The 14,268-nt window shown below is 37.8% G+C and overlaps 1 protein-coding gene across 10 annotated transcripts in view; it reads left to right on the forward strand.

Annotated features, from left to right (window-relative positions):
• Positions 1-14,268, forward strand: part of WDR20 (WD repeat domain 20) — a 45,676-nt gene that overhangs the window by 14,520 nt on the left and 16,888 nt on the right. For 8 of the 10 annotated variants that reach the window (XM_062495621.1, XM_062495619.1, XM_062495622.1 and 5 more), the window contains one exon: positions 12,703-12,885. The exons of the other annotated variants lie outside the window; for them this stretch is intronic. In XM_062495621.1, the coding sequence (XP_062351605.1) occupies positions 12,703-12,885 (183 nt within the window). The remainder of the gene's footprint in view (positions 1-12,702; positions 12,886-14,268) is intronic. 10 annotated transcript variants of the gene reach the window in all.

Here is a 14,268-nt window from a genome sequence, read left to right on the forward strand (position 1 = left end):
CCTTGAATGAAATGGAAATTCAGGTGCATATATTAGATACTTAAAATGATGGAATTTTAGAGCTTGGAAATGCTGTTACAAAATGATCAGAGAATTGAAAGCTTAGTTCTTTGTCTGAGACAGCCATTGGGACGAGACCTTCAAGTTGAGGTCTTCTAGGAGTGGTTTTGGAAATAATTTAATTGGTGATGCTGATAAAGGGAAGCAAGAGCACATACATGTTACTCATAATAACTTTGGGATACATCCCTGTTCTCAATCAGAGTTACTTTAAAAGGAGGAACAAGCTGATATCACAGCCATAGCTGAAGTGAAAATTCATTGAAAAACTCCATAGGGAAATCTTGCTTCAGCAATAAAACTTTGAAAAGATGATAAACAGAGTGTAGTGTTGATTACAGGCTGAGCCAGCTTGTGATGCAGCTGTTGAAGGCTGGAGGACATAAATGCAATTCAAAGTTGTATCAAATGAGGTTTACTAGTAGAAATAAAGAATGTGTTTAGTACCATTGTACTAGGCATTGAGAAGCTGGCTTTAATATTGTATGCAATTCTGGTTGCTTGTGTTGAAGATGATTTTTAGCTCCTGCTACTAAAAGAGCTAGAAGATGTCTAATGTAAAACTGAAGAAAGAAGTGTGTAATTTTAATTTTCTGAGCAAAGCAGTCACTAAGTATCCTTTTTGTCACACTAAAAGGAAGAAGAGAGGAAAGAAGAGAGAATAAATAATACAAAACCTTCCCTGGATGTATGAGACATTACATTTGTGGGAGACAGGTCTCCCACAAATCCCAGTCAAGCAAAATTTATTATTAATTTAGAAGGATCCTGCCTTTGACCAACCCTGCTGTAAAGCAGTTACTAATAGTTGAACTGCAGAATGAAAATACTGTGTTGTGATAGGCTGCAGATCCTAAGGGAAGTACAGAATAGGTTTTAACAAGAGGCAGAATGTTTCCTCCAGAAGCTTCTTAGGGCTGAGCCAGATGAACAGACTGAAGGCAATTTATTTTTAGTGATACAAATCCAACTCTGTGTGGTACCCAGTGAGGCCACCCTACTGACTTTCAGATCAGGAGAGGAAAGGACTGTAAGAGACTGAGGAGCTGGAGGCAGTAATGTTCAGTGAAAAAATGGATGTACAGCTCACTTGGCAGATATCATGGAAAGAGCAGGAGTTGTTTAATGGTAACTAAAGGAAGCTAGAGTATCTTGGTAATTTTGTGTGGAAGCTTTAGGAGAGGATTTGGTATTTTGTGTATTCTTGGAGGTGGTTTTCTGTATTCTAAGTCTCCATTTATACAGTAGGCATTGAAGGTCAACGATTTCATCTTGTCTTAAACCATGGGCAGAGAAAAGGATGAGATTTTGTTAACTGGTGACGAGCCAGCCCTTTTTTATTTTTTTTAATCATATGATGTAGTGAGACTGAAAAAGATGAGCAGTAAGCCTTTTTTTTTTTTCTTCAGGTTTTCCTAATCTGTTTTGTACTCACTTTTATATAAACTTTTATTTTGCTGAGGTATTTGGAAAAGATTCTATGTGCTTAAAACAGGTGTTTACTTATGATCCTGGTTTTGAGAGAACTGTTTGAAGAAAGATCTTTCTTCAAAATGGAAACTAAAAGAAGCAAGCAACTATCTGTGTTTTGGCTTTGCCGTGCTAGTGTTAATCCTGGAACTTCAAGTTAGGCAGTTACCTGGCCCCTCTTGCACTGGAACAGAACAGTTTTCCACCACGGGAACAAGCTTTAATGCAGGAAACAGTCTTTCTCATTCAAATGTACTCCTGGAGCAAATTCTCCTTTCTGACATGAATGCAAACTCTTCTTTCACAGGGTAGAAGATATTGTCAGATTGAGACTGCTGTTCTAATGTAGCTTCTTATAAATGGAATATACTCATTTCCTCACATCTGAGTGCATTCTCTTTTTTTTGGTGGCTTTTTACGTGCATCTTTGGCAAAGTAGTTTCCCTACTACCTTGCCATTTTAAAGAACAGCAAAAATCCTTTGAGGTTTGTGATACAAGGTGGTTCTCCAGTATGAGAATGGCTGCTTCACTCTTTGGAGTACTTTAGGATGTTAATGTGTCTTGATCAATATGCAATGCTAAACAGTTAAACTGAATTTCAAGTAGAGGCTCAGGCTGCTTGGTTGTCATGGCAAACACAGTAGGAACTTCATGCCAAAGTTTGGAAACTAAGATACACAAAAGAAAACTTGTAAACTGAAATAACCATGTTGGAGGGCAAATATACTTGTTTATAATTTATTAAGAGTCTGTTTCCCAAAGAACACAGTTTTAAAATTCTGTTTTATTAAGCAAGTCTTAATTGCCAGCCCAGAGTTTTGCACAAAGGAGGCAATATTCACAAGCAGGGAAGAGTGAGATTCTTTGTTGGCTTGCCCTCTAACTGTAAGGGCATTGAGTGAATAGAGTAGCCTCTTGGAGACAGAGGAATTGAATCGCTTAAGTACTGTAATCAAGCTTGACATATTTTCAGTGTGCAGTACCTTGTTTCACAGATGATTCAGTCTTGTCCTCTAAAATTTGTGTTAGTGATTATATGTATGTTAGATCACATATGTATGTGTGTGTGTATAGATATTTGATCTCTGTGCATTTACTGTTTTTTCTGTGTTGCCCATTGCATATATATCCTTTAATTACTTGTGTGTGTATGTTAAAGATCTTAATTCACTTTCCCACAGTTGTTTGTCTTAAGGCTTGCTACCTGTAACCAAGATCTTTATGTGAGTATTTTAATGGGGTGATTTTCAGTTTGATAGGTTCCCTGTGTAATCAGCTTACTATGAACACAGTATTTGGTATTGTCCTGTCAGGATGTTGTGGCAAAATCTGATCCTTTTGCATGTGACTTGCTGTACAGTTTTCCATAGGTGTGGTCACATGCAAATCATGCAGCTATTTTTCTCTTTCTGAATGTAAATTAGTATGTATATTTCCATGTGTCTCCTCCAAAGTCTCATCCCCCAAAGGGAAGCTGTTACACACAAAGCCAGTCTGTGGCTTGAGGGAGATGCTGCTTTTAAAGACTCCCTGAAGATCGAGGTTAGAGCTGGAGTTGGGCATTGCGGTCGTGAGCACCTACTCTAACATGTGACTCTACCTCATCACTTTATGCATTGCATAACATGGATTGGAGATTATGGCAGGCAGTTGGAGGCTCAGGAAAAGCCTTAGGTTATTATTGAGAAACTATGATGAATTTGCCTCTGTCTTTGTAACACATGGTCTCTTGGGAGGCTTGCTGTCATTGTAATTGGGAAGTAGTGTTACTGGAACATGAAATGTTGGAGGTGACGGAACAAACAGTTTATGAAATAGTGTTCAGGAGTTCTTGTTGTGAACAGTAACTGATACATTGAATTACAGGTTAGTCTGCTTTTTGCTGACCTCTTTAAAAAGGACTTACTGAGCACTTTTTAATTAAAACAAAGTGGAACATGAAAAACATCTGGAAGATTATACTAGAGCTTAACTAAAAGGAAAGTAAGAATTTAGAGGCCACAGGAAGAGAGAAATTGTAGCACTGATTAGCCACACTAAATAAAATGTTTAATCCCACTAAATTTAACATACGGTAATTTATAGTTATGTGGTGTATCTGTAACTTCGGGAAAAAAAAAGTAAAAGGGGAAGAGCAGCAGAAGTTGAAGACCGGCTGATTTGACTAACTGGCAAAAGGCAACTGTAGGAAACTTGGGAGATGCAGTTAGGCTACATGAATGATCAGCAGTATGTGTTCCTACTAATCTCTTGGTGTCACACAGTGGAGGAAAATACTTGAGTCTTTTTGGAGCCACTGCACAAGAAGAAGGGATTGATATTGGTGATTGCCTTAACTGATTAGTACTTGAGTTGTAATAAATATTTCTTTAGTTAAGAAATGGAACGGAAAATATTAGAAACAAGAATTGAATAAATCATACAGCATTGTATAAATCAGAAGGTCCATCTCATCTTACAGGTCTATAAAACTGTATTGTCACAGAGAGATTCAGAGAAGTGGTGAAAATTGTAACATCTGAAAACTTTTGTGTAAATACTGAGGACAGGACTCCTTACTCTAGTAATCAATACTAGTGCTGTGTATATGAGGAGTGTTAGACATCATTGTCTCTTCCTGGGAGCAAGATGGTGTTCAGTAAAATCATAGGGGAACAAAATTCAGAACTGGTACTTTTTTCCACATATTAACTCATCAGGGTACCTTGCTTCTGTAATATAAGTGAATAATGAACAGGAAATGTTCAAAATCTGGTAGTTTTTTCAATTCCATACAGTAGTTAATGCAAAAAAAAAATCCTGTAAAGGTTATTAAGCTTCCATATTTGTAATTTAAATGGCTTCATGAAAGAAATCTAGGATGGACAATAATCCATTAATGCAGCTGACTTCATGAGTTAACTTCTGGAACATGTATCTGCCCACTGTTGAAGAAGTGGTACTGGAGTAAAAATTCCGGGCAAAAAAGTCCAGTTTTGAATCCATGATTATGAAGTATGTATATAAATCTGTGTCTTAATTGTTAAACCAATGAGGGAGGACCAGTGTAAAAATGTGACCTGTCACCCATGATTTATAAATAGCCCTGAGAGATCATTATTTTGAACTTAAAACTGCACAGTGAGATCTCTTTCTTACATGTGTTCTTAAAAAGAGATGAGTAGGGGGAGAAGAGGAGGAAGGTGTCTGCATCACATGCACAACATACGTGATTCTGAATCAGGGTTCTGCTGGAGAGGTTTTTATCCAGCAGGCTGAGTTACAGTAGAGCCAAAGTTCTGCAGACCAGGCACCAGGAAGAGACAATAATGCTGATATCAGAGCTTCTTCTCCCTTCTTCCTATTAAAAAAAAGGCAAGTAATTGCTTAAACCAAAATAGAACATCTAATTCAGTTCATGTCTGTTGGGAATGTATGATACAGTGACTTTATTCAGAGTTGTTTAACTAGCCTATTTACAGCTTTAGTGTGAGCAGATGCGTAATAACACTGGAGTCATAGTCTCAAATTTTTACCTGAGTTGATCATGTCGTTAACTGGCACCCACAATGAAGAGAACTTTGCAAGAGGAACTGTGGAATATTTTTTTGTTAGCTCTTCTTCAGCATGGGTTTCTGAGGGATTGTTTAGAAACTCAAGAGCGAGTCAAAGCTCATATATTCCTATATTTTTGTCTCATAGTAAAGCAGTGTTATGCAAAGTGTGTAGTTCAAGTGCTTTTAGTGAGCAAAGGGAGCAGGTTTTCTTCTGCAGGTGTAATAAAAAACTGACTTTGATAAATGTGGAGAAACAAACATCTTTTGAAAAGTTACAGTGTCCTGTCACTTGGCTGAAGCTTTAGTGGTTTGATTATAGTGCAGCTGAAGATTGCTGGAGTTCCTTCAAGTGCTTCTGGTCAACTCTGTGGAATGGGCAGGCTGTTGGGTTTCTTTTCGGGATGCTAAGCTCTCAGACCTTGTCAGAACTGAGCAGGACATGCTCTGGAGAGCTGTCTCATGGTCAGTTCATTAGAACAATTTGGGTCTGACCTGGCTCTGGAGCAGCAGTGTCACAAGTTGTGGGTTTTGGTCTTCCACTCTGAAGAAGCAGTGTCAGCACAGGTGAAAATTTTACAAAGTGAATAACACCTTGAATTGAAGATGCTTTAAGTTTCTAAAGGAACAATTTCAGGGACTTCAGACCTCTCTTGGGTTATGACAGGTGGAGGCAGCAGCAGCATTCTGTGCTCAGAAGACAGAGGGATTTTTGTGTGGAGGGGTTCAAAACCTTGTTTCAACTTCCATTAGATTCTCTGGCCTGTAGTAGTTCAAATGTGTTACTATTCCTTTACTGTTTTAGTGCCCTTTGCTTAGTCTTATAAACAAAGAGGAAGTCGATGCTGTATACACCTGTGGAGTGAATGGGTGCTTGCAAACATTTTTTTTTTCATCTGCTGTTCTGAGGCTTTGAACACTTTTAAAAAGAAAAATATCTACTTTTTCTAGGGTTATTGGTAGCCTGGTGCTTTCACCTTAGATGACTTCCAAGAGAATGTGCTGAACTATACTGTAACCACAGAAATATTTTGATTTATGGCCTTACTAAAATGTAGCTAACATTGTTATGCTAAGCTGTAAATCAATCAGTCCTTTATATGTGTTCTTTATGGTGTTCACATCTACTTTCTTGATCTTGCCAATTATATAACCATTGGTTCAGTTAATATGACATAGATTTCAAACCAGTGTGTGCTCTTTGCTCTGTTTGAGTGCTTAGAGTAATTCTTCTGCAAACAGAACATGATTATTTTATTGGATCCTTCAGAAAACTGCACTGATCTCTGCCTAAATATGGATTTATGTCCATTTATCTGGTCTAGAGCTTTTCTCTAAATGTAGGTGGTCATAGTTGTCTGCTGTATGAATAAATGCTTAAATCTTGTTAAGTAATGTTTTTCTCCTTTCAAAAGTCATGTATGTCTTGTATGGCCCCGAGTGGGAATTAAATCTAGAAGGGAGAAGAAGATCAAGTAGCTTCCCAAATTTGCAAGCGGCTTTGTACAAAATTGATCTTTACTACTTTGTTATGGATGAATTGTGTGGAACGCTTGAAAAAAAATTAGGTTAAATAAAATTACTTGGTGTCCTTGTTTTACTAGCAGAGCTGTTCTTACAGAGTATCCTAGAAACTGTCACATGCCTTAAGTGTTCCTGTTCAGCATTTAATCAAGTGCTTTGTAACTTATAAAGAACCTTCTGCAAAGATACAGGAACCCATTTATGAGGAACAGTATTGTGAGTGGCAAGCTATTGATGCTTCAGTTCATGGAGTTGAAAGATCAGCCAAATTTTAAATGCAAAAACTAAAAATAATATTTTTATTGAAGTTTTAAAATGTGACTTTAATATAAAGCAGGTACACTGAATGCAATATAAAGACCTAAAATTTCCTTAGAATTAATGGCTTTGCTCAAGAGACATTTAAAACTGCTTTGTGTGCACACACAACACCTATTATGCAACCCTTGAGACTAAGCACATCAGTCAGGTATGGAAAAAGCAGCTCTCATTTTTTTACTAAACTGTCCCTGCATTTAAGAAACCTATTGTGGCTATAAATAGGGCAACTTTACAAATGCTGATTGTCTATTGGCTTTTTATTGACTCTTAATGAGGATTTTTACCTTTGTTTTTTTTCTTTCTTTTTTGGTTTCTAAGTGAATGCTGAGAAACTTTTAAACTATTTTAAGTTTCTGGGGGGACTTCTGAAATGAGCACATGTTGACCTGTACACTACCTGAAAGGTTTGTGAATCTGAAGGGATGATGTGAGTTCTTGCCAGACTTTCAACTTTCTAGCGAGAAAGCCAAATCAGCAGTCTGTCAGCTTACGTGCAGTTATATTTGTAGCAGCCAGTTTGCTACTGACAGGCTGTGGCACTGTCAGCTGCACTGAAGAGTGTTTTGTTAGGGCTTTGTACTTGCAGGAAGTGTTGCCTGGACTTTCTGTTGTGTATTTTATATAAACTAAGCAGAACTTTTGCCCTACATCAGTGGTCTTTATAGGGAAAGACAACCAACTTGTTCCTGGAGTTTTTTTGCTTCCTGAAGTTTCCTTTAAGATGCAAACCAGACCTGTTAAATAAGCTGGGAGTGGCCCTGTTGCTGCTGCTTTGGTTGATCCTAAGATTAGGATTCCAGGGCTATTCAGGTTGGAAGGAACCTCTGAGAGTCTCCAGTCTAACGTGTCCCAAGCAGGGTCAGCTGTGAGATCAGATCAGCTTGAAACATGATGTAACTACAGATTACTCTGTTGCTTTGTTAAGTGATCTGTGTTTGGGCCATAAAACAAAAAAAAATCTGGAAATCGACTCCTGTGGTAATAAAGCTGAGAGATGTCCAGTGTGAAGTATTGACGCTGGTATTTCTGTCAGAAAGTTGTGTACAGAAGTAAAGAACAGAGTTGGCCAGAAAATTCTACAAAAGTGCCTGTGATAACTCTACTTTCTTGTGCTCCTCAGTGTTCTCTGTCCTTCAGCTAGCTCTGCAGGAAGGAGAAGGAGACCAGCACAGACATGGAGGAAAAATAAACAGGTTTAGCTTTCCCTGTCCTTGCTAATGCAGGGAGTGAGTCTGGGAGGGTTCTATCCTATTCACAGGTGAGTCTGTAAGTCAGGGCTCCAGCAAGGGTTGCCTTGCCTCTTCTTTCAGCTAAGTTTTAAAGAACATCTATGTAGTTAAAAGAAACTCACTTAGTAATAATTCTGAGTTGATTTCTCGGCATTATAACAAGCACAACTTTCTCAAATTTTTCTGGTTTTAGACCAGGGACCATTAAATCCCTGGACAGCAAGGTGTGGAAGAGATAGCAAGATAGAGATAATCAGTTATGAATTCCAAGCTCCAGAAATACTGAGAAAACTGTTTTCAAAAGTATGTTGTTTTAGTTGTGTGTCTTCTCTTTTATTGTGCACTAGAGCTGTACATACATAGCCAATCTGTTATCTGCTGTTCAAGATCAATTAATTCACTGGACAAGAGAGATTTTCATAAGAGGATTTTTTGGCAGTAAAATTTTTATTAAATGCTTCACTATTCTGTCTCAATCTCACTCACAGCTATGACCCATTGAAAGCCAGTCTCCTGACAAATGTAGTATTAAATACTATTAAGTATCTAATGGAAGCATTTTGATGAGTACAGTAATAAAAATATAAAATAAACAGTAAATGTATATGTAATTTAATATATATTAAATTAATAAATAATAAATTAATAAAATAATTAATTGAATGTATTGGCAATGTTTTAAGCTTGGAAAGAATTGTAAGGTATGACACATTTCATACAAGTAAAATTTGTAGAAAGCTGCAAATGTAAGTTAGGAGAAGAAAAGATATAGGAATAAATAACATCTGTCAAGGAGTGTGATTAAATGCTGACTTAAAATAATGTGATTCACTGTTTAGGCAATCTTATTATGAGAGCTCTAAGTCTTGGATCAATAAAATGAATCTTGGATAGATATTAATCTTTGGCTTTGACCTTAGAATTACTTACAGCTACAGAACCAAGGTTATTGATGCCCATCCTAATCAGACATTTCAGACATCAGATTATGAATACTTAAATATTTGCTTCAGACTATATTAACTGGTTTTTGTTGTTTTTTTTTTTCTGCCGTTATTTTCTTAATGTTTATGTAGTTAAAGCTGTGATTAATATGTTCCGTTTGACTGCCCTGCTACTGGCAGTCATGAATCCAGGGTGAATGGGCTACTTCTAGACTGTTAGATTATTTTTTTTTCCCCTCCCTCCCTCCTTCTGTCCCTCCCCAGCCAAGTGGGAGTAATTTTGCTAAAACAGTGTGCTGTGAGATTTAACTAAATGAGACTAGCAAGTCCCCCAAACAGTTACATGGTTCATGTTTTATTTCTAGAGTATGAATTCATCATTAGATGTATGAGTTCATAGAGGATTAATTCATTCACAAACCTAAACATTCAATTTTTCTTCTGTGAGCAAGCGTGAGGTTCTCTTAAAGCAGAGTTTTAATTTGTTCAGAGGCAGGACTTGGAAGCTGTTGATGCCCAAGGTACAGCAATTTTGTTCAGCTGTGTCGCTGGCTTTATACAGATGTCAGGTTCCTGTTGTTTCCTAAAAACTGTTGTTCCTTCTCTCTTTGCCCAGGGGGTACAGTACCTCTGTATGTTGGGAGGAGCAGACTTTTAGCACAGGTATCAATTGGCCAAGGTGCCAGTCCCAGAGCCTTGATCATCTGAGATACACTTGAAGGCTTGCACAGGGATGGTATTGATATTCCTTGCCTTCAGTCAGCTGCCCCATTCTACTTTCAGTAGTGATTACTGGAAGTGTTGATCTCATCATGAACCACCCACAATTGAGGAAGTTTCTCAGAGTGGATAGGCTGGAATAATGCTGAGTGTTTTTCAGAAGAAAATTTTAAAGGCACTAGGACGAGGAATGTGCAAATAGCTTGCAGCCAGCTGCTATGGTGAGGGTGTTTGCTCCTGTGCTTTTAACCTCCCTGCCTGGCAACACTTAATCCCAAGATTTTTCTCAGTTTTTTGGAAGTACATCATTACTTCTAAGTGGGGGGCAGTTCATATCACCTTGTTGAGTAAAGAGTGTCAGATCCTTGGATTCGATAGGTTTTAATGGACAGAGATCTCATTTAAAAGCTTTCCTCTGAGAATCACATCTTTCACAAAATAGCAAATGGGTCTTAGTGGTGAGCTGATGAAACACTGGGTCCCAGGCATGATTGAATTTCATGAGTAAGCACTTTTCTTGTTCTTAGCAAAATTCTATAGCAACCTTCATGCAGAAATAAAGAAAATGTCTCCCAGTTCCTGTGCCCATTGATTCTATTATTTTTTCAGTTAAGAGACCAAAGCAGTACTTTAGTGCTTGAAGATATAACTTGTCTCCATGAGACAACTGAGCTGTAACTGAAAGCAGTAGCTGCATGTAAATAAAAGGCAGGGCATCCCTGTCAGTAGAAGCCTGAATTAATTTATTTATACTACATTTAAGTTCAGACAGATTCTCTCTGCCATCTGGTTCCCAGAGAACAGCTAGAATAAGCACAGTGAAGTCTGTGCTTAGATTTAATTTATCAGAATTTCACGTGTTGCTATGTCTGTTAACACACAATTTAAGGAGATGGGGACTTCAGTCACACCAAAGTCGTTGGACAGCAAAAGCTAGTCATGTAAAACCACACCCAGACAAAAGAGCAAGGTATAGTTTGAACATAGCCACCTATTGGTTCTTTTCTGCTTAAAGGGACAGTGAGGATTCAGAAGAAGGTGGTAATGCTATATCCTCTGCTGGCTGGGAGACTCTGTGGCTCTCTGGTTGTTCAGTATGATTCAGGCCTAATTGTATTTGCTTTAGAATGGATCTTCATTCTTAGGCATTGAGTCCTGCTGCAACTTGTGTCCAGAGGAGAGAACATCAAGTCTCATAGCTTTGCTTTAATTCTGCATTTATTTGAGGTATGGCTATGTGTTTGTGCTCTTCCAGATAGAAATGCTACCTCAATTCTGAGAGTTGTCCCTTGGCATCACTTGTTTGTAGTGATACAGGACAGGAATTTTACACAGTCTAAAACGTAACTTGCAAGGCCTTTAGGATTCAATCTTTCAACTCCAAATCACAGATTTACATCAGCCTGTGAATGCTCTGTTACCATGTCACATTATCCTGCCATCTCCCAGTAGAACTAGTACTCTATTTAATTTCTCCTTGAAGAGGTATTGGTTAGTATTCTCTTTTGGCTTATAATGGCTCTCTGGACTCTGGGGAGTAACTTTTTAGTCTGCTGACTTTAGAAATTGTAAAACATCATCTCATTTGGGAGTTTTTAACCAAGAGACCGTACACCTGATTCAACTGGTTTATAATATATGCTGCAAAACATAAGTGCAGCTTTAACATTGTTGTGTGTAAATGCTTGTCATGCATATCCTGTAGTTAAATTTGCCTTTGGAAATGGCTCACCTGCGTAGCTGGTTAGGATTTTTCCCTACTGACAGGTCTAGTTTCTCTCTGTGTAGCTCTATGAATACCAAAGATCTGCTGCTTTTCAGACCTTGTCCTCCAAGGTTTAATACTCTGGAGCAATTCTATTTTATGTGAAGCTTGTTTACTTTCTCTTTTATTGCTGGCATGATTTCTTCTGACTAAATATACTGAAAAAGTATATATCAAAATTAGAACCTGAGCCCCAAATCACAGCTACGTCTGAGGCCTGTAATATTGTTCAGTATCTGCAGCTTTCTAATTACAGACTCTGAACCTAGTAAATAGGGAGGTTAAAAAACAAGGTTGAACCTGATGAATGATCTTGCATATTAAATGTGTAGAGTTTAATCTTTGGATGATGAAAGATTTAGTTGTTTGTTCAGAAGTGATATGGGGATAAGCACGGGTGACACAAGTGGGGGAGCATTTGAAATTGCTTTTCTTTTCCTGTTGATTCTTCTGACACTTAGTGCTAGATCTTAATTTATCTTGAAATTCCTCAGTTTTGTTAGCACTTGCTTTGTCTGAGCTATGTTTGAATTTTATTTTCAGAAGCAAATTACTTTGTAGCTCAGTGGTGTAAATGTATTTAATAATCAAAGTATCAGTATCTTGAGTCACTGTTCCTAGAAAATGCTCTCTTTGGAGCTGATTGATCATTTTTGTGATTACGGAGAACAATATCATTTGGCTGTTTTTAGTTAAAGGATAGACTTGCAGTTCAAGAATTGTGTGATTGAGAATAAGGTATTTTTAATGCAAAATTGGTTGTACTCAATACTGAGAAAGATATTGTCTACTTTTCTAGTAGAAATGTAGGTGATATCTTGTCTCTGTGATGGCTCTTGTGGCAGGAGAAGCCTTCTGGTATCTTCAGGACTCACAGGAGCCTTCGTGCTACTGTCACTGCTTTGTCACGTGCTGTAGGTGCAAAGGCAAGGGCAGCTGAAGTTTGTATACTTGCATAATATAAAGAGAGAAGCATTTTAAAAAGATCTTGGATGTCTCATAAATGCAGAGCTGCTTTCTAAAGTAGGGTTTTGTGACTGCATAAATTGTTGTGTGGTATAAACATTATTTTTAAATAGATGTGGTTATGTGCACATATTGTGATAAACTGAATTCTGTTTGCTCTCTTTGCAGGCTGCGGACTTGAGTAAACCAATAGACAAAAGGATATACAAAGGAACACAGCCTACATGCCATGACTTCAATCACTTAACAGCCACAGCAGAAAGTGTGTCACTTCTAGTGGGCTTCTCTGCAGGCCAGGTCCAACTTATAGACCCTATTAAAAAAGAAACTAGCAAATTATTTAATGAGGAAGTAAGTAGAAATCTTAATATTGTTGCATGCAATGTATCTGTGATATTGAAGTTCCTAGATTTTCAAAGCTCAGTAGATGTGGCTCCACTTGCTTGTGTAGTTCATTGTTCAGTCACTGCCTTTGTTTTTCAGCTGTTCCATTGGCTTGGAGTACTTACATAAAAATGTTATTCATCATGAAAAGATAAAGGCATCTCATGGGGTTTAAGATTAAAAATGAGGATTTTCTAGTTTGGGTAATACTGTAACTAGAGCTGAGGACAGTTTACATATGGAAGTAAGATCTACAAATCTAAATGTTGCTGCATCTTGTCTGAATTCAGTTGTTTCTGAGGCTTCTGGTTGTCAATGAAGAAGAAAATTTTAAGCTGCTATTTAACTCATATTATAGTAAAAATACTAAATAAGTTAAAAATACAAATTTTCATGTTTGGGACATTACAGCAGAAACTGCCTATATCAAGTATTCCTAAAGGCTTGCTTGGATGTGAGTAGGATATAAAGCTGAGTGCACAGAAGTGCTGAGGGTTTATGAGGTATTGACCGTGTGATGTTTGGAAGAAAACTCTCCATCTGCTTTTTCTGCTGTTAGGCAATAAGGAAAGATAGGAGTTCTATGGGGAGCACTAATGCCAAGTTACTGGGCCACTGGCTCTGAGTATCTGGTAGCATTGACATTCTTAGAGGAATAAGAGTCCTGATGCTAATGAGGCAAGAAATCTGGTCACTGGGATGACTTGTGATAGCATTTTCTGCAGAGGATAAGATAGGGGAATTTGGGTGGTCTAGGGGAGGTGATTTTCTTTCGGGGATTTTTCGTCTTGTTCTATTTTTGTTTTAATCCAGCTCTGCAGAGAGGTTTGCAGGTCTCTTGGTTGGTTTTCATTTGTTTTTCTTTTTTGAAATTTCAAATCTGGATTACAGATGAAGTTAAGACATGCTCAGCTTTCAGTCCTTCCCGCCTCAGAGAGATGTGTGGCCTTGCTCCTTCCTTGTGCAAAGAAGATTGAAGTATTGTTCTCACTGGGGATGTTTTATAATTAGATCTAATTCCTCCTCAGCTTTCTAAAAGTAGCTACATGTAGATCAGAAAAGGGGCGTTTTTCTTCCTACCTGGCCTTGTCCCAACCGCTCTGTCTCTGCTTGTGTTGACTGGGAAATAGTGCTGGATAATCTTTTAGTGAATCCTTTTGTCTGTTGATAGGAACCTCTGTATAAGTAGTTGAAATGTTAATCTTAGCATAATCCTGCCACTCCCATCCACTCCTCCCAAGAAAGTGTCTTATTTATTCTGATACAATAATATTGTAAGCATTAAGGGTAGCAGACATACTCTAAACAGCTGGTTTCATATCACAGAGTAGTTCCCACTCCTGTAGCTGT

The sequence above is a fragment of the Cinclus cinclus genome, chromosome 6 (assembly GCF_963662255.1).
Source record: "Cinclus cinclus chromosome 6, bCinCin1.1, whole genome shotgun sequence".
In the NCBI taxonomy this organism is placed as follows: domain Eukaryota; kingdom Metazoa; phylum Chordata; class Aves; order Passeriformes; family Cinclidae; genus Cinclus; species Cinclus cinclus.